The 17960-nt window shown below is 57.2% G+C and overlaps 1 protein-coding gene across 1 annotated transcript in view; it reads right to left on the reverse strand.

Moving 5' to 3' along the window:
* GFRA2 (GDNF family receptor alpha 2) overlaps positions 1-17219 on the reverse strand; it is a 28786-nt gene extending 11567 nt beyond the window's left edge. The window contains exons 1-4 of the mRNA XM_069877508.1: positions 17120-17219; positions 11372-11686; positions 7351-7434; positions 2382-2730 (exon numbers count right to left, since the gene is read on the reverse strand). Of these exons, the coding sequence (XP_069733609.1) occupies positions 2382-2730; positions 7351-7434; positions 11372-11686; positions 17120-17159 (788 nt within the window). The 5' untranslated portion in view covers positions 17160-17219. The remainder of the gene's footprint in view (positions 1-2381; positions 2731-7350; positions 7435-11371; positions 11687-17119) is intronic.
* Between the last annotated feature and the right edge of the window lie 741 nt (positions 17220-17960).

The raw sequence follows: 17960 nt of genomic DNA on the forward strand, positions 1-17960 counted from the left end.
AGAGGTGCAATACCTGCCCCCAGGGCAAGGACAATAAGCACACATCCCTCTGCCAGAGCACTCTCCATCCCCCAAAAACAGGGAGAAAGAAGCCAGACAGTCTCTCCCTTGCAAAAGAACACCAATAGAGAGGGAAAAAAAACCCCAAAACATCCTTTTCTCCACTCCAACTCAGCTCAGGTGCTGAGCACAACTCACCCCAGGTAGGTCACTGCTTCTAAACGCTTTTGTAGCTGCAAACACAAGGAGGTCAGGCAAGCTGCAGGAGGGAGACAGCATCTCAGAGCATCCCTGGGCACCAGCCCCTGGTTGCAAGCTCTTAACCTCTCTCATGCCCCACTGCCATGGGTTGGGTAATGGAACTGCTTTTAATAGGGAGTTTGGAGCAAACCTGCCTACCCGAGCCTCGGAGAATGCTGCTGGAGCCCACCCAGGGCAGAGCTCTGGGAGAGGAGTGGACGGGATATGACCTTCTGCAAACCCAGATCCAAGGAGGGCATCCACACAGATCTCAGCAACGCTCCATCATGGGGAAAGCAGCAGAGATTAAAGCAAAACCCTGCAAACCAGCACCCAAATGCACAAATAAATACCATTTTCAGGTGCTTTGCAGAGTGAGAACTCCCACCCAGGTCCACCTCACCCCAGCCAGGCAGCAGCCACGCTACTAGAGAAACATCTCCAACAAGGAGCAAATGGCCAAAGCAGCTACCTCACCTCTTTCTAGTGGAAAGGGAGATCTCATCACTGGAGAAGAGGAGGCTGAGGGGAGACCTCATCGCTCTCTGCAGCTCCTGAAAGGAGGTTGTGGTGAGGTGGGTGTTGGGCTCATCTCCCAAGTAAGAAGGGATGAGAGGAAGTGGCCTCAAGCTGCACCAGGGGAGGTTTAGATAGGATATTGGGAAAAATTTCTTCACTGAGGGAGTGATGAAGACATGGACCAGGCTGCCCAGGGCAGGGGTGGATTCTCCATCCCTGGAGGGGTTCAAAGAACGTGCAAACGTGGCACTTCAGAAGATGGTTTAGCAGGCACAGGGGGGTTGGGATGACGGTTGGACTGGATGAGCTGAGGGGACTTTTCCAACCTCAATGATTCTATGAATTTCATTTCATGCAGTAACAGGCTTATAATTAATGCTCGGCAACTCAGTGGCCTCTCCGGTCCCCATAACACGCTGCTAACACAGGTTTCCCCTCTCTGCGAGCGGATGCATCCGCAGCATTTAACATCAGACCCACTGATGGAGAGGAGCTGCCATTAATTTGGCCACGACTCAGCGCAGCCCTGGTATCTTTTATTCATAGACACTGCCTCATTGTATTGCTTTTTGATAAAAAGCCGCATTCCGACGCTTCAAACACAGTCGCTCGCAGCCAAACAGAGACCTGAAGCTGAGTTATTTATTTATTTCACCAACAGGCTCTGGGAAACTCCATCACCTTGATGGCAAGAAGAACCTCCTCCTGGAAGGAAACATGTTCTTTATGAGGCTGATCCAGCCCCCGGAGGGCGACAGGAGGTTTTTTGCTGTATGAATAATGAGTTTCATAATGGAACAAAAGCCTGATCTCCCGACTTTGCTCTGCCACGGGAAAAAAAGGGGCTTTCAACAGCCGGGAAGTTTCGCTGGGGATGCTGGAAGCACACGGAGGGATTTTGCTGCTTGGAGGGTGTGGATGCCCCTGCTGCCACGGTGCCTTTTGTGCATCCATCCCCTCCACCGCTTGGGGAGACGGAGTGGTCCAGGTGGGGAATAGAGCCCACATGGTCCCCAGGGGCTCAGCTCCAGCATTCCCAGTGGGAAAGCAGCTCCATCCTGCTGCTCCGACTCCACCTCACGTCTCTCTAAGCCATGCCAAGCACTGCCAGAGGGCACTGCCACCCTGCTCCGACTTTGCCCCACACCTCTATCCAACCCCAAGCGCTGCTGGAGGGCTTTGCCCCACTGCTCTGATTCTGCTCCATCTCTCTGCGCTGAGAACTTTGCCCCACGACAGCCTCCTTGGCCAAGCACAGGGAAGGGCAGAGCTGCAGTTCGGAGCAGATCAGAGCTTGCTTGGCAGCCCCTCTGCTTGCAAACCACACTCAGCCCCACGCAGCAAAAGGAGATTAAACCCAAAGCCACATCTCAGCCTCTCCAACTGCAGCCAAAACTCATTAACTCTGCCCCATTTCACGCACAGAACAGAACTGGTACCTGGAGGAGACTCAGTCAGCGTTGAGAAGATGCAACCAACAGACTTGAAATAGCATCATACAACAAGAAAATGCTGCAAACCCAGCCACAGCCCTGCACAAACCTCTGCTACAGCCTCCAAGTCTCCCTCCAGCACTGGGAAGAGCTGGAAGAAGCCTACATAGAACCCAGCGGCACCCTTACCGGCAGAGGTGATCCGTCCGGCACGTGGTGCGTAGATCCAGGCAGTTGGGCTTCTCCTTGTCTTCGTAGGAGCAGGAGGGGACGATGGTTTGCCGCCGGCGCTCGGCACAAGCCTGGTCCTTGCAGGAGCAGAAGAGGAGGCGGTAGGTGTACTCGTTGGGGACGCGGTCGAAGAACTGGCGCAGAGCCTTGTGGCATTTCCTCCGGCTGCAGTGCTCGGTGGCCGAGATCTCCTTGCTGCAGGTGGAGATGTAGCCCGAGCGCAGGCGCTTGCAGTTGTCGTTCAGGTTGCAGGCTTTGGCTGCGTCGAGGCAGTGGTTGCTTTTGGAGTTGGCCGCGGGGTCCATTCCTGCCCAGAAAACAAGGAGGAATGAGCACGGCAGCATGGAACGATGCCCTCAACCTGGGGAGATGCTACAGGGGAGGTGGCATTGATGCAACCACTGGCATCTCCAACAAGAAGGATTCGAACAAACACACCATTTTGGTCCATCCCAGCCCCCCCAGAACAATCTAGATGCTCTTTTCCAGCATGGAGAGGATTAACACACCTCAACTGCAAGGAGGACCTGGTCAAACAATCTTCGGTGCATAATTCATGCCATGAATTTGCAATATATTTTTTTTCCTTGTCAATTATTCAAAGAATAATTATTAATTATTCAGCCTGCTCTGAAGCAGAATAATTCGCTGAGCTGCTCAGGGCTCCCCAACCCCTGCAGCCTCTCCTGGGTCTCCCCAAAACTGGGTCACCCCCAGCCTTTCCCCCCAGGGACAACGGGGACGAGGCTGCCACCAACGTTGGCCGGATCCCACATCCACCCTGGGAAACCCAGCAGTCAGCAAATCAAGCAAACAGGGAGGGAAGGGATGGAGCAAAACCACCAAACAGAAACAAATGCTGAATTTTCTTCTTTTTGTCAAAATGATGGATCACCCACAGCAGCCCAGGTGCTATTTTGGAAGCCACCTGACTGCACCAGCCACCTCCTCCCCAATTTCCTCCCCTCTGGAGTCCAGCCAAGTCCACGGATTCCTCTATCACCTCTCAGCTTCTCCTGGCAAACACAAACAGCAGCAGTAGGCAGGGGTTCCTAACAGAGGTATTTATAAGGCCCTGCTAATTAGCAAATGGCCAGCAGCTGCCTGGGTGAGCATCGTCCCACCTCCCTCTGCCTCCCCGAGCTGCCCTGCAGGTGAAGAGGACTCCGGGGGGTCCTTTGCAGCACAGGACTTGATTTTGTCCCCTTTTCCCATCATCTTACCCAACTTCTGAGCGGGTAGCTGCAATCACAGCACGACCTGTATTAATGGATCCCAATTAAATGGCAAAGATTGAAGATTAGACGTACGTAAAGTGAATACTTCTGATGAGATATGACGTACGAGTAGATCTGCAAGAGGCAGGAAGGTTGTTTGAGTTAAGAGAGATGTTTGTGCTGATGGATGGTTGGAATGTGAGCTGGTGCCGGGGTGAGGGAACCTCCTCCCCGCTCCGCATGGAGCTCTGTTTGGAATAAAGCCAGGGAGAAAGGAGGTAATGAGAAGTTCTTCAGGGCTTCACACCTTCCCCAAGTGTGGAACAGGGCAGAAATTGCCATTTCATCAATTGCCATCACAGGAAGGACATGGATCCATTGGAGAGAGTCCAGAGGAGGCCACGGAGATGAGCCAAGGGCTGGAGAACCTCCTGTATGAGGACAGGCTGAGAGAGCTGGGGTTGTTCAGCCTGGAGAAGAGAAGGCTCCAGGGTGTCCTTAGAGCAGCTTCCAGCACTGAAAGGGGCTCCAGGAAAGCTGGGGAGGGGATCTGGATCAGGGAGGGCAGGGACAGGATGAGGGGGAATGATATTAAGCTGAAAGAAGGGAGATTGAGATGAGATCTTAGGCAGAAATGTTTTGCTGTGAGGGTGGGGAGGCCCTGGCCCATGTTGCCCAGAGCAGGGGTGGCTGCCCCGTCCCTGGAGGGGTTCAAGGCCAGGTTGGATGGGGCTTGGAGCCCCTGATCCAGTGGGAGGTGTCCCTGCCCGTGGCATGGGTGGAACTGGATGGGCTCAGAGGTCCCTTCCAACCCAAACCATTCCACTATGGTGCTATGGCATCCATCCAGCCAAGGGCTGAGGATGGAGGCAGCTCATGACACTGACGCCAGAGAAGCAGAAGGGGAAAAAGATGCTTGAAGAGGCTTGGGGGGCACATGGCTCTCTTTTCTCCTTGCCCAGCACGGCTTCTGGTTTGGGGGGGAAGACACTGAGCACCCTCTGCCCCCAGCTAGCCCGGCTCCAAGAGGTTAACAGCCAGAACCGTGGCTCCCTAGCACAAGTTAGGGATCTGTGCAAAGTGCTGGCTTATTGTCTAATCCTCCGGAGCATCGCTCCTGCCCTGCCGGAGACCTGCAGGGACCTGGATGAATTTTAATAGAGCCGCTGTTTGAAAGCGCAGGGTTTCTGGGGAGCTCATTAATAAAGCACAAGCATGAAAATTTCATGAGGCGAGAAGGAAACGGGGACCGAGGAGCTGGGGAGGGGACTGTGCTGGGAGCCCTGGTGCCACCAGCCATCCCCTTGCAGGCTCTGCTTGGCCTCCCCATAGGAGGCAGAGGAGGAGGGTGACGAGGGAGGCAGAGATGCTGCGAGCCCACTCAGTGCTGCGCCGTATGAGCTGAGCCCAGGGGTCTGACCCCCACTTCATGGGTCCTGCTGCCTCTGCATTGGACCCACGCAGGCAGAAACACAGCGTGGGGCTGGTTTCCCAATGGGAGGGAGCCTCATCCTTCTTCCCTGCAGGCTGTGGCTTCCACAAGGCAGGCTCCAGCACCATGTGGGGCTGCAGAGCATCCTCACCGCTGCTCTGGGATGCTCTGCTGCATGGAGGGGTCCAGGAGTGCAAAACCTTGTGTGCAGGGAGGGCTGCGGCGTTTGCTTGGGGTGCTCACTTGCCATGCTGGCTTGTGATGCTCCATTGCGATGTTTGCTTGCAATTTTCGCTTGCAATAGTTGCTTGTGATGCTTGCTTGCAATTCTCGCTTGCAATGCTCACTTGCAATGGTTGCTTGTGATGCTCGATTGTGATGTTTGCCTGCGAGGTTTTCTTGCAACGCTTACTTGGAACACCCGCTCGCAATCCTCACTTGCGATGCCGCCAGCCTCTGCCCATCGAGGGCAGGAGCAATCAGAGCGCAGCAGCACACGTCGCTGCTCTCCTCGCTTACACAGCCCCTTCATTCGAGAAAGGTAAAGTAATCCCTCCGCTATCCCCACAGGCAATTAGCAGCGCACGGCCTCAGCCTTGTTATCGAGAAACAACACTAACAGCTCATTTGCTTCAATCGCTTGGGCTCCAGGTCGGGGTTAGGGATCCCAGGGGGGCAGCTGCTCGCTGCTCCCACCATTCCACCCCTGAGCAAGAGAAGGGGTGGAAGAAGCATCCAGAGAAGGGGTGGAAGAAGCATCCAGAGAAGGGGTAGGAGAAGCAGCGAGAGAATGGGTAGAAGAAGCAGCAAGAGAAGGGGTGGAAGAAGCGTCGAGGCCACCCTGATGGCCGCAGCACATCTCCAGAGCAGAACAACAGCCAATTCCTCTCTTCTTCCAGCCCCAAAATTGCCAGACAGGCTTCCATCTCCTCTCGTTTTGCTTTTATGAATAAATCAACCCATGAGCATTTAATCCCCCGCTCCAGACACTTTGCTTTTCAGACTTTCCAGCAGCTAAAATATTTCCTTGACACTAATGTAATCCAAGGAGACGGGAGGGGGTGGCATCGTCATCTCGAACCGGTGCTAAGCTCCCCGGAGGGATCCTGGTGAATTCGCTTTAGGTGACGGCAGCGACGGGACGCGGCATCACTGCCCTCGTCCCAGGTGTCCCCAGGTGAGCTGAGGTGACTGCGGGCACAGCATCAGGGTCCCTGCGATGCCACCACCCTCTGCCCGTGCGCAGCGCACAAAATCTGGGGATGCAGGGACCCCCAAAACCCTGCGGTGGTGGGTGATGCTCAGCAAAAGAGCTAAGAGGAGAAAGAAGAAGCAGCCAAGGCTTTGTGTGACCTAATTTGAAAAAGGGGGGTGCAGGGTGGCAGCACAGAGGGGTTGTCATGGAAATAGATGGCGGAAAAAAAAGTTCCTGAGGATGATGGTGGAGTTTGGGTTCCCAAGAGGAGGATGTGGAGGCAGAGAGATGCTCTGAAGGCTCCGCATCCCTCTCCCAGCAGCATCCCGGAGCCCAGCCTGAGGCCCGCTGTGCTGGGAAGGGAAAGCAAACAGGGTCGTCCCCTTGGCTTCCCACATACAGGGCGTCCTGCTGGTCCTAAATCTTGCAGAAGACAAAATGCTTTACCTGGAGCGATGGGTGGACAGCGGGAGAGCGCGGTCCCCTCTGGGCTGTGCCTCCTGCTCCTCCCCTGCCCAACGCCGTGACGCTCGGCTGTGTGAGAGGACACCTCAGCAAGACAAGTGAGGGGTTTGCAGGCTCTTCAGCCCACCTCAGCTGTTTGATACAAGCCCATGGTTGGAGTCCAAAAGGTGAAAACTTAAATCACAGCCTCAGGGAACAAGGAAGCCTGAGGAGGAGGCTGCTGCCCGGGGCAGGGGCTCAAAGCAAGCCCCTCCTCAGCCAGGCTTGCAGCGCAGTTGGATCCCACCAGGAAGGTCTGAAACACAGAGGACCTGTCCCAAAGTGCTTCAAACCCCAGCAGCTCTCAGGAACCAGCACCAACATCACTCCCCTCCATCAGGCTCCACCATCCCTGCTGGCTGTGGGGGGAGCACGTCACCTCCAACTGATGCTCAAGGCATCAGGTCTGGGCTGATGGGAGAAAAGACAGGCAGGAGAGCAATGAGAGGAGCTGGAGGAGCAAAGGAACAAGCCACGAGGGAAGAAGTTGCACATTGTCCTTGCCAGGAAGCTCAGCAGCAGGTCTACGATCACGCACAAAGAGATGATAAAACAGTGGATGCATGTTGCTTTTATTACCTGAGAAAATTGAAGCAAGTCTGAATATATCAGAGAGACGAGAGGTGACCGGCTCGTAGGGGGAAGCTTCATAAAATTCTTCTCCTGGAGTGGGAGGAAAGAGTGAGAAGGGAGAGAAAAAGCAAATTAAAACCCACAGAATAACCTCAGCCACCACTGAGGCTACAGACAGGAACCCCCACCCAGCAGGGCAATCTGCAATCTGGGGAGGGAAAAGCAAAAAGGATTTAAACCATGAAAGGAAAAGCCCCTTTGGGGCCAACTCAGCTTAATTCTTGCTGGCTGGGAGGTTGTGGCTGGGCAGCTGCCTGTCGGCTGGTCTTGCTGCAAGCTCAGCTCCTTGGGCAAGGCAGGTTTGGCAGCGTCTGCGTTCAAACTGACCTCAGGAGTTGAGGGAATTTAGATCGGAAAGGGCAACGTTCCGTGAATACGGCTGCCCTGTCTGGGCCAGCTGCACAGGGGAGGGTTTAGGGTCTCTATGCAACACTTGACTGACATTTTGTTGTTACAAAAATACGTATTTGCCTAAAAAAAAAAACACGCTAAAGATTGTTTTCCACTCCACTCTGCCTCTGATGCAGGGAAAGTGGAAATATTTTAGTGGGGGAATAAAGATTCTCAGCATCTGAGCACCAGAGCATCCCCAGCACTGACCCATTCATGGCACAATCACAGAATCATGGATTGGTTTGGGTTGGAAGGGACCTCAAAGCCCATCCAGTCCCACCCCTGCCATGGGCAGGGACACCTCCCACTGGATCAGGGGCTCCAAGCCCCATCCAACCTGGCCTTGAACCCCTCCAGGGATGGGGCAGCCACCGCTGCTCTGGGCAACCTGGGCCAGGGCCTCCCCACCCTCACAGCAAAACATTTCTGCCCAAGATCTCATCTCAGTCTCCCCTGTTCCAGCTTAAAATCATGCCCCCTAGTCCTGTCCCTGCCCTCCCTGATCCAGAGCCCCTCCCCAGCTTTCCTGGAGCCCCTTTCAGCACTGGAAGCTGCTCTAAGCTCTCCCTGGAGCCTTCTCTTCTCCAGGCTGAACAATCCCAAGTTTTTCAGCCTGTCCTCATACAGGAGGTTCTCCAGCCCTCAGATCATCTCCATTGCCTCCTCTGGTCTTGCTCCAACAGCTCCGCGTCCTTCCCGTGCTGGGGACTCCAGAGCTGCATGCAGGGCTCCAGCTGAGATCTCACCCGAGCTCAGAGGGGCAGAATCAAGCCTCCAAAGGGCTCGTCTCTGCCAATCCACACTTTCCAGAAGGAACCTGAGCACCTCTGTCTTTCCTCAGGCTGGGAGCAGACCCCCTCTCCCCCTTTTTTCATCACAGGGAGGGCAGTGGCAAGGCAAGGTGTGGGGTGATGGGCTGAAAACCCACCAGGCATCCCACCATGCCCAGTCCCTCAGCTCTGCCCTCCCAAATTCTCATCTCAGAGATGGAGAGAAGCTTCTTCTGATGCTTACCCTTCTTGTATCTCCAGAATATACTTATTTCAGGGAGCCACCCACCACCCTGAGGAGAGGAAACTCTCCTCCAACCCCACCAGCCACAAGAAAAAAAATGAAATACATGTAAAAATCAGTGTCTGGACCTTGAATGCCCCAACTAGTGGCTGAGCAGCAGTCCTGAGCATCATCCGCTGCTGTGCCTGGCAGGGTCCCTGCCCGCATCGTGGATGAGCCTGGTCTGCTCCAGGGATGGAGCCTGGACCACTCCAGCCCCCGCACGCTCCGACAAGTTATTATTAGCACAAGACGGCAGCATTTATCCCATGTAATTAAGGAGCCACTTGAAGCCCTGTGCTGGAAAACAAGCTCGTTAAGAGGCAGGGAACGCGAAGGAAGGCTCCCTCCAAGCCCAGCAGCTCCTCAGCATCGATTCTTGGAAATCCAGGAGGGCAGAACTGGGTGGCCACCCAGGGAGACCCAAGCTGGGTTGTCTCCAGTTGGTTGTGGGTTGTCAGCCCATCACCTCCACATCTTGCCTTCAGGGTGATGCTGAGGATGCTCCCTGGGGTAACAGCCTCCGCTGGGGCCAAGGGCAGCTCCTGATCCTGGTCCCAGGGAAGGAAACACACTGCCAACAGCCTTCTTGAGGCCGACCCCCTCTGCCTCGCTGGGTTTCCTAATGCTCCGATGACAAATAGCACCTTTATTAAAGTGCATTTAGGAAACACTGTAACCTCCTGGTATATTGCTTCGCCAATGCAATAAATAATTAAACACCAGCTGAACCCTGCTGCTCGCTAGGAAAATTACTGAGCATTAAAAGGGCAGTGGACTTTTCTTGAGCTCGCTGAGATGCAATTAACCTCCGGGAATGAGGCTGGAGGGAAAGCAGTTCTCCTCAGTGACAGGGACTGCCTGGATCCTGCATCCATGGGGCTGGACCAGAGGCCACCAGGCACAGCATCTTCACTAAAAGGCAGAAGGTTGGGCTCTACCTTGGACTTCTCATTTCTTTTACACACGCTGATTGATGCACATTCAAACGATGAGCTGATGGACCTCCCCTGAGCTTTTATCTCTCCTTAAGACTTGGTATAACCACTTCTTTTCCCACCTCCTCCTCTAGAAGAAGAGAACCCTGTGGCTGCAGGGATGGAGGCTCCTCTGCAGGCTCCATCGACTAAACCCCTTCAGTTCAAGCTGCTTCCATCCAGGGCAATGAAACAGCAGAGGAACAGGTATTTTTACAAGCCCAAACCAACACACTTGGTGCCATGGGTGGCCGAGACCCTCGTGAGCTGCCACCGGCCAGGTAGCCCATGTCCTTGCAGGGACTCTGCCACGGCCCCTTGGCTCTGGTGCAGGTGGTTCTGCACAAGATGAAGCTGGATTTAAGAGCTTCCACATGCAGAGCCAGCCGTAAGCCCATTAAAGGGATCTATACTGTTAAACTGATGCTGGCTCTGCTCCTCTCCTGTCTGGAGCGAGCTGGGCGCTGCCAGAGTGGCACAGGAGGAGGTAGAGCCCATAGGACAGCAAAGCGAACCCCACCAGCACGGACACCAGCCCCTCACTATTAATTCCTTCCTCTGAGCCCAGCAAACAGCCTTGGACCAGCCACACGAGGCTCCAGGGCAGCCCCAGCCCCGGTGATGCCCCCGCAAACAGGCAAGGGGTTCACCCGCTGCCTCCTCCTGCCTTCAGGCAGTAGATAATCCTGCCTTCAATGAACAAACCAGCCCCGGGCTAGCAAAATCCAATTTCAATTACCTGCACTGCTCCAGCCTCTGATTTACTCCTTCGTCGGGCTGCAATTACAGCAGGCTCCAGCGCCTCTCCGCAAGGCAAGACCCCGGCGAGCTCTCCCTGCTGCTCCTCAGCCCACAAACCCCAGCAGAGCAAGGGGACCAAGGAGGCAGCGACAGCCTCTGTGCCCCGATAGACCCCAAAAGCTGGTGTCGAGGTGCAAAGTCATGCCCCAGCCTTGCTTCCCTCCGCTCCCCAAGGCACATCTCCTCCTCTGGGGCAGGTAGGAAGGTGGGAGACGGGCTGGAGAGGAGCCCTGCCCAGGCTTGCAGGTACCTGGCCGCCCAGGCACGACAGCTCTGCCATGATAACCATCAGCTCTTGCTGCAAACCCAGCCCTGAGCCCATTTCTCCCTCACCCTGTGCCCACATCGGGTGGATGAGATCTCAGCTTCGTCCCCATCAGCATCCTCTGAGAAAGGGGAGACCACCTGTCTTGCCCAGGATGCCCATGGGCTGCTCAGCCCATTTTTATACATAGAATCATAGAATCACCAGGCTGGAAGAGACCCACTGGATCATAGAGTCCAACCATTCCCATCAATCACTAACCCATGTCCCTCAGCACCTCGTCCACCCGTCCCTTAAACCCCTCCAGGGAAGGTGCCTCAACCCCCTCCCTGGGCAGCCTCTGCCAGTGCCCGAGGAGAATTATTAAATTATTAGAGGAGAATGTGCCCTCAGAGCTTCCCAGCCTCCACGTGGGTCAGGACCCCCCTCCTCCCACCCCCTCCACCCCCCGGCAGCCCCACAGAGCCCCGTCCCCTACCTTCGGTCAGCCCCAGGTGTATACTCCAGTAGATCTGAAGGCACTGAAGCTCCTTCTTCATCCCCCGCTTGCACCGGCAGTCGTAGAGGGGGCTCTCCTGCAGCACCTCCAGGGCCGCCTGGCACTCCTTGTTGGCCAGCATGGTGTTCCTGTCGCGGCCGGCCAGGCACTGGCGCAGCGTGCGGTAGCGGGAGCTGCAGTTGGGCTCGGCCGCGCACAGCTCGTTGGCTCGCACGCAGTCCACGGGCACTCGCCAGCCATGGGCCTCCTGCCCCGGCGGGGACGCGGGGCCAGCCAGCGAGCGCAGGATCTCGTCTGAGAGAGGAGGGCAGAGACAGGTGAGGGAGGGCAACCAGGTGGCGCGAACCCCTTGCATCCCCTCCCTCCGAGACCCCAAACATCAGCCTGTGTGCCTGAATGGTCCTCGGTACTAAAGCCACCTCCGGGATGCTCCAGCGAGGGAGAGCATCCTATCCAGGTCTGGAATCCCCAACAGAAGGAGATGGGGCTGTTGGAACGGGTCCAGAGGAGGCCACAGGGATGATCCGAGGGCTGGAGCATCTCTGCTATGAGAACAGGGGGAGAGAGGTGGGGTTGTTCAGCCTGGAGAGGAGAAGGCTCCAGGGAGACCTTAGAGCAGCCTCCAGTGCTGAAAGGGGCTGCAGGAAAGCTGGGGAGGGGCTTTTTTGAAGGGCATGGAGGGACAGGACAAGGGGGGAATGACTTTAAATTGGATGGGGGAAGATTTAGATTAGATATGAGAAAGAAACTCTTAATGATGAGGGTGAAGAGGCCCTGGTGCAGGTTTCCCAGAGCAGGGGTGGCTGCCCCATCCCTGGAGGGGTTCAGGGCCAGGTTGGATGGGGCTTGGAGCCCCTGATCCAGTGGGAGGTGACCCTGCTTATGCCAGGGGTGGAGCTGGATGGGCTTTGAGGGCCCTTCTGACTCAAACCATTCTATCATTCTATGATCTGGACGTGTCCTCAGCCAGAAGCCCCACGAGGGCTACTGAACACGGCAAAATGCATCCAGTGGCCTGAAATAGAAGCAGGGCACTCTGGCACCCTGGCAGCAGGGACGCACCCTAAGGCACGAGGTGGAGAACGTGAAGGGTTAAACCAATGCAGAGCCACCGTAAGGCCACTGGACTCTGTTTCTTATTAAAACCAAACAAATAAGCAACCACAGCCCCTGCGCTTGGGGACACCAACCTCCACACTTGACCTCTCCAGAGTCACGGAGAGCAGCAAGCCCATCCGAGCTCTTCCCACCCGCTGCGGTTTGGGTTGGATTTTGCAGCTCATCACTTTCCGGATTTTTAGGGCGTCTGACTCACGGGTTTTCGAGCACTCAGGCTTGGCCGGGCTGCAGGACGGCTGCAGCTCGGGACAAACTCTTCCCCTCAGGGGCAGCCTCCTGCGTGCCAGCCAGCCCTTGGGGTGGCAACCATCCAGCTCACGTGGCTCCTGCCTCTGCGTGGCCAGTGCCTGCTCCTTGGACCTTTCCTTGGCTGGCTCCGTGCATTCCCCTTCCCGCCGGCACTGCCTCAGCTCTCACACTGTTTCTGTGGTTCTATCATTTTATTTCGCTTTTTGCAAGAGCTCCTTGCCAAATCGATCCCAGGCGCGCCCACTGGCACCGTGGGGGCATCGAGAAGGGGGGCAGGCAGGGCTGGCAGGGCTGCTCCCCCCATGCCTGCACTCAGAGCCACAGGGAAAGCGCTGGAGCAGGCAAAGACGGGCACAGCAGGACCTGGAGGGCATCCTCAGGTGATGCAGGGAGGCACCCCGCTTCCATTTATATCACAGGTTTGGGTGTCCTAGGATCTCAGCACAGAATCATGGAATGGTTTGGGTTGGAAGGGACCTCAAAGTCCATCCAGTCCCATCCAGGGACACCTCCCACTGGATCAGGGGCTCCAAGCCCCATCCAGCCTGGCCTTGAACCCCTCCAGGGATGGGGCAGCCACCACTGCTCTGGGCAGCCTGGGTCAGGGCTTCATCCCCCTCATAGCAAAACATTTCTTCCTAAAATCTCACCTCAAACTCCCCTCTTTCAGATAAAAACCATTCCCCTCATCCTGTCCCTGCCCTCCCTGCTCCAGAGCCCCTCCCCAGCTTTCTCGGAGCCCCTTCCAGCACTGGAAGCTGCTCTAAGGTCTCCCTGGAGCCTTCTCTTCTCCAGGCTGAACAACCCCAACTCTCAGACCTGTCCTCACAATGCACCAGACGGGCACAGCAAATATCACCCAGCCCCCAGCCCACGGGCACGCGGGCAGGTATGGCAGGGGGACAGTGACACCTACAGGCATGTGACAAGGGCCACCCGTGTCCCCACCACCTGCCAGGGCACGGAGGCAGCTCCTGGGCTTGGTGGGGGCTCAGCCCCAGCAGCAGGTCCCCCACGCAGGCGGCTGCCACCACCCTGGGTGCCTCTGCCCACCTCGCCGAGCCGGGACACGCTCCTCGAGGAGAGCAGAGGGGATGCTCGGGGCTCTGACGGCTTTGCAGGAGGGACGGGGCGACGCTGGGGGTGGAAACACGTCCACTGCCTGCGCTCAGGCCAAGGAACAGATCCCATCCTCCTGGTCTTCGGTTGATGCCCCCGAACGAACATTGCTGGGTTTGGAGAGGTCTGGAGGGTTTCTAGGTAACCAGGAGCGGGTGCAGAGCTCCTACGCTCACGTTAGATCCGATTTTGGGTGGCAGATGTCCCTTGGGAAGACCTTCCTCAGCCTTTCAGGATTATATTCCACACGGGAGGCAGGCAGGATCCACAAGCGGTGGAGACATATCTGACACACAGATGGGTGGAGGGTCTGGATGCTCCTCAGGGTCGAAACGCCAGCTCTTCGCCATCAGGTGGATGACGCCTTGGTGCTTTGAGTAGAAAAGGGCCAGCTCTGCACCTTTACAAGCTGGGAAAGCCCAGCCCGAGGTGCCCAGCACAGCAGCTGGGACAACCTGCATCCAGCAGCCCCCGGGCAACCGGCTCCCAGGCATCCAGAGCCATCCCACAGCTCCACCATGTGCCATTCCTCCTCTGATGTCCTCGCCCAGCCCAGCTGCAGATCCGCCTGGCGCTGGCCCCGAGCCCTCTGCCCAGGTCTCAGCTCCAATTCCATCTTCGCCAGGCGATGCCACCAATCCTCTTCCCAAAGCACCTCCCAGAGCCTCTCCTCCAGCTGCGATCCCACCTCCCTGCTGGCTCCGTGCACCTCCCAGGCAGAGATCAGAGATGCTGGTGGGCAGGTGGGGAAGGGAGACAACCTTGCCCTCATCCGAAAGCTGCTGGACCACATGGAGCATCCTTACGAGACGCCCCGGCACCCTCAGCATCCCCCGGCGCTGGGGTGGACGCTCGCTCATGCTGGGATGGGAAGCCCAACAGTAAATCCAACCACGGAGGAGCTGGCAGGGATCTGTGGTGGCGAGCTGGCCCCAGCCTCCTGGCTTTCGCCTCCAGAGCCTGGCAGAGAGCAGGGCGCTGCGTGCCCCTTCGGCAGCCCCAGGAAGATGCCTGCAGCATCCCACCCCGCGTCCAAGCCAGGGGTGCCAGCACACCCTGGAGCACGGCTCAAAGCCATCCCGCTGGAAACGAAAGGGCAGAAACAGCCCTTTCCCATGGTTCACAGCCCACACAGGACACCTCGGTCCCCCAAATCCAGCAGCACGGGTGGTTTTTGCCTCCTCCTGGCTCTCGGTGCTGCCAAGCCCCGAGCTCCGCAGCCCCCGCAGAGGCGCAAGGTCGGGAGTTTGGATGAAGAGGGTTTTTTTCCTACCCGAAAGAAATCGCCTGACAGATACACACTCGCTAAACTCCCATCAATAAAACATCTGCAGAGAATTTAAACCTAATCCTCAGCAGTCTCCGGGGTGTCGGAGCACAGCGAGGATTTGCAGGCAGATGCACAAGCCTCAGCCAGCAAACATCGCCAGGCCCGCTTGCCTCTTGCTCCCGCGGCTTCTCCCCAGCAGCACCAGGCTGAGTTGCTTCTTTTCAAGCTGTAATACACGTTTCCTTTTTACTGGTCCTGCCAGAGACCTTTGGACACAGGCAGCTTTAGAGGCAAATATTTATCCTCACAACTCGACTCACAAAAAAAAAAACAACCAAACCCTGCTGCTCGGGAACGTGCAGCCTCGCAGCCTGGAGCCGCGGCAGCGCTCGCTTTCTCCCAACCCAAGGGCTTTTTTTGGCTCATCAGAAAGAAAAGCCCAGATGTGAGGAGCTGGGGTTCCTCCACACTGAGCCGGGACACTGAGCCGGCTCCTCATCACCAGGCTGGGCTGTGGGGGGCAGCGGGATGAAGTGCCCTGGAGACCCCATCCATAATGCTGAACCTAGGGGTATGGATTGCCAGTGATGACAGCTCCGGGTGTCACAGCTCCTCTGGCTGGGGGGACACAGTCTTGTGACCCAACCTCCCTCCCTGCACCCACGAAACCTTTGGGAATGGGTGCGATGGTCTCGCTTTCATGCAACCTCCCCTGCGAGGGTGAACGGACCACGCTTTGGGTGCATCCTGGAGGTCCCTGTCCTCCTGAATCTTGCTCGTGAGACGCCCAGCGGCATAAAAGCAGCCAACTGCCCCCCTAGTCATCCCTGGAGAGCCCTTCCTCTCTCCTTCCCGAGATCTCTTCCCACTCGTGCCCCACACCTTGCTTCCAGAGCATCCCTCCTTGCTCCCAGAGCATCCCTCCTCGCTCTCTCTGGCTCAGAAGGCAAAGCTCGCGTTCCCCAGCTCTGACGCAGCCTGGCATGTCCTGCTGCTGGCAGGTCACGGGGAAGGGCACCCCAAATCAGGGCTCAGCCCCCCCAGCACCCAGGCCTGCGTCCCACCCCACGCACCTTTCCCCTCGCCAGGCAGGGATAACGCTGGGGAGCAAGGGAGAGGAAAAACCAGTCACCTCGCTTCCACCCAGGGCGCAGGGTCCTCCCTGGGGTCTCCGAGCGGTTCCTCTGCCTGCAGCTCCATCCCCGCATCACAAGATGCTCTGGGAGGAGGTTTGCTCTGCCAACCTCCAAATCTCCCTTCAAGCAGCTCCCTGTCCCTCATCCCCATCCCTCATCCCTGTCCTCGCGGCAGGGAGATGCTCCTCCAGCCCAGGCGAGCTCCGCAGAGTTTCTCTGGGATCACAGCACGATCCTGCGTGCACCCAAGCCTCGCAGGAGGGGGAAAAAACCGGATTTTTCTCATTTTCTTCCTTTTCACCTCAGATCCACGGGGATCTCTGGTTTCTCCCCCTCGCCGGCTGCTCCTTCTCCGCAGGCGGCTGCCCTAGAAAAGCGAAGCCTCCCTCCTGGCAGAGCCCAGAGCTCCTAAATAACTCGCACACGATCTAAAGCAACACGCACGGCTTGCAAGAGAGGGGAAAGCGATTCCCCACACGCAATTAGCTCAACTTCGCGAACCGAGTCTCCACGCCGAGTTCCCAAGAACCGGAGGGGCCGGAGGGTGCCGGGAGACACGGTTTGGGGTGGGGGGGAGAGGGGTAAATAGCCTCCAAAGTGCAAATCCACGCAGGATGGCAAGGAGAGAAGGGATGGAAGAGGAGCAGGGCTCTGCCTGCTGCTCCCCCCGATCGCGATGGGGCGGCTGGGGCTGAGTTTCCACTTGCTAATTTTGATGGAGAATGGGGAAATGAGGTTGTCCCTAAGGAAAATCCTCGTCCCTGGGGAAGGACACGGCAGCTCCGCCACCCCCGCCCCAAGCAAGGCGACAGCATCCCCGCCGGGGCCACTCACCTACGAGGAGGACGATGCAGAAGGCTCTTGCCAAGATCATGTTAGGAAATCCACGCCGCCCTCCACGTGTGCAAAAAAAAAAAAAAAAAAGAGGGGAAAAATAGGAAAAAGGAGGAAAAAAAGGAGGGGAAAAGGAAAAAAAAAAAAGGGGGGGGGAGGGGGAGGAATTAAAAAAAAAAATTCAATCCCAAGGCAGGCAGATAGATCCCAACTCCGGGCTCGAGGGGCGCGGAGCCCTCAGCCGCCGCTCGCCGCCTCCCGCATCCCCGCCCGGCGGCTCCTGCTCGGCTGCCGGGGCGGGGAGGGGGCGCGGCGAGGGGCGGCTGCGCTCCCGGAGCCCCCGCGGCCGAGGGGCAGAGCCCGCAGCCGCCCGGCCCCTCCCCGCCCTCCGCACCGCGCAGCGCAGCCGCCCCGGGGCTGGGGAGGGGGCTGCTGCGGACCCCGGCGCCTCCAGCGCCTCGTCTTCGTCCCTCTGTCGCCGTACGTCCCCCTCCATCCGTCCCTCTCCAACCCTCCGTATCCATCTCTCCATCTCCTCCATCCTTCCATCTGCACCTCCATCTCCATCTCCACCTCCATCTCCATCTCCATCTCCATCTCCACCTCCATCTCATCCCTCCATCTCTCTCCATCCCTCCCTCTGCATCCCTCCATCTCTATCCCTCCCTCTCCATCCTTCCATCTCCATCCCTCCATCTCTCTCTCTCCATCCCTCCATCTCCATCTCTCCCTATCCATCCCTCCCTCTCCATCCCTCCATCTCCATCTCTCTCCATCCCTCCATCTCCATCTATCCCTCTCCACCCCTCCATCTCTATCTCTCCCTCTCCACCCCTCTCTC

The sequence above is a fragment of the Phaenicophaeus curvirostris genome, chromosome 27, assembly GCF_032191515.1.
Source record: "Phaenicophaeus curvirostris isolate KB17595 chromosome 27, BPBGC_Pcur_1.0, whole genome shotgun sequence".
Taxonomy (NCBI): domain Eukaryota; kingdom Metazoa; phylum Chordata; class Aves; order Cuculiformes; family Cuculidae; genus Phaenicophaeus; species Phaenicophaeus curvirostris.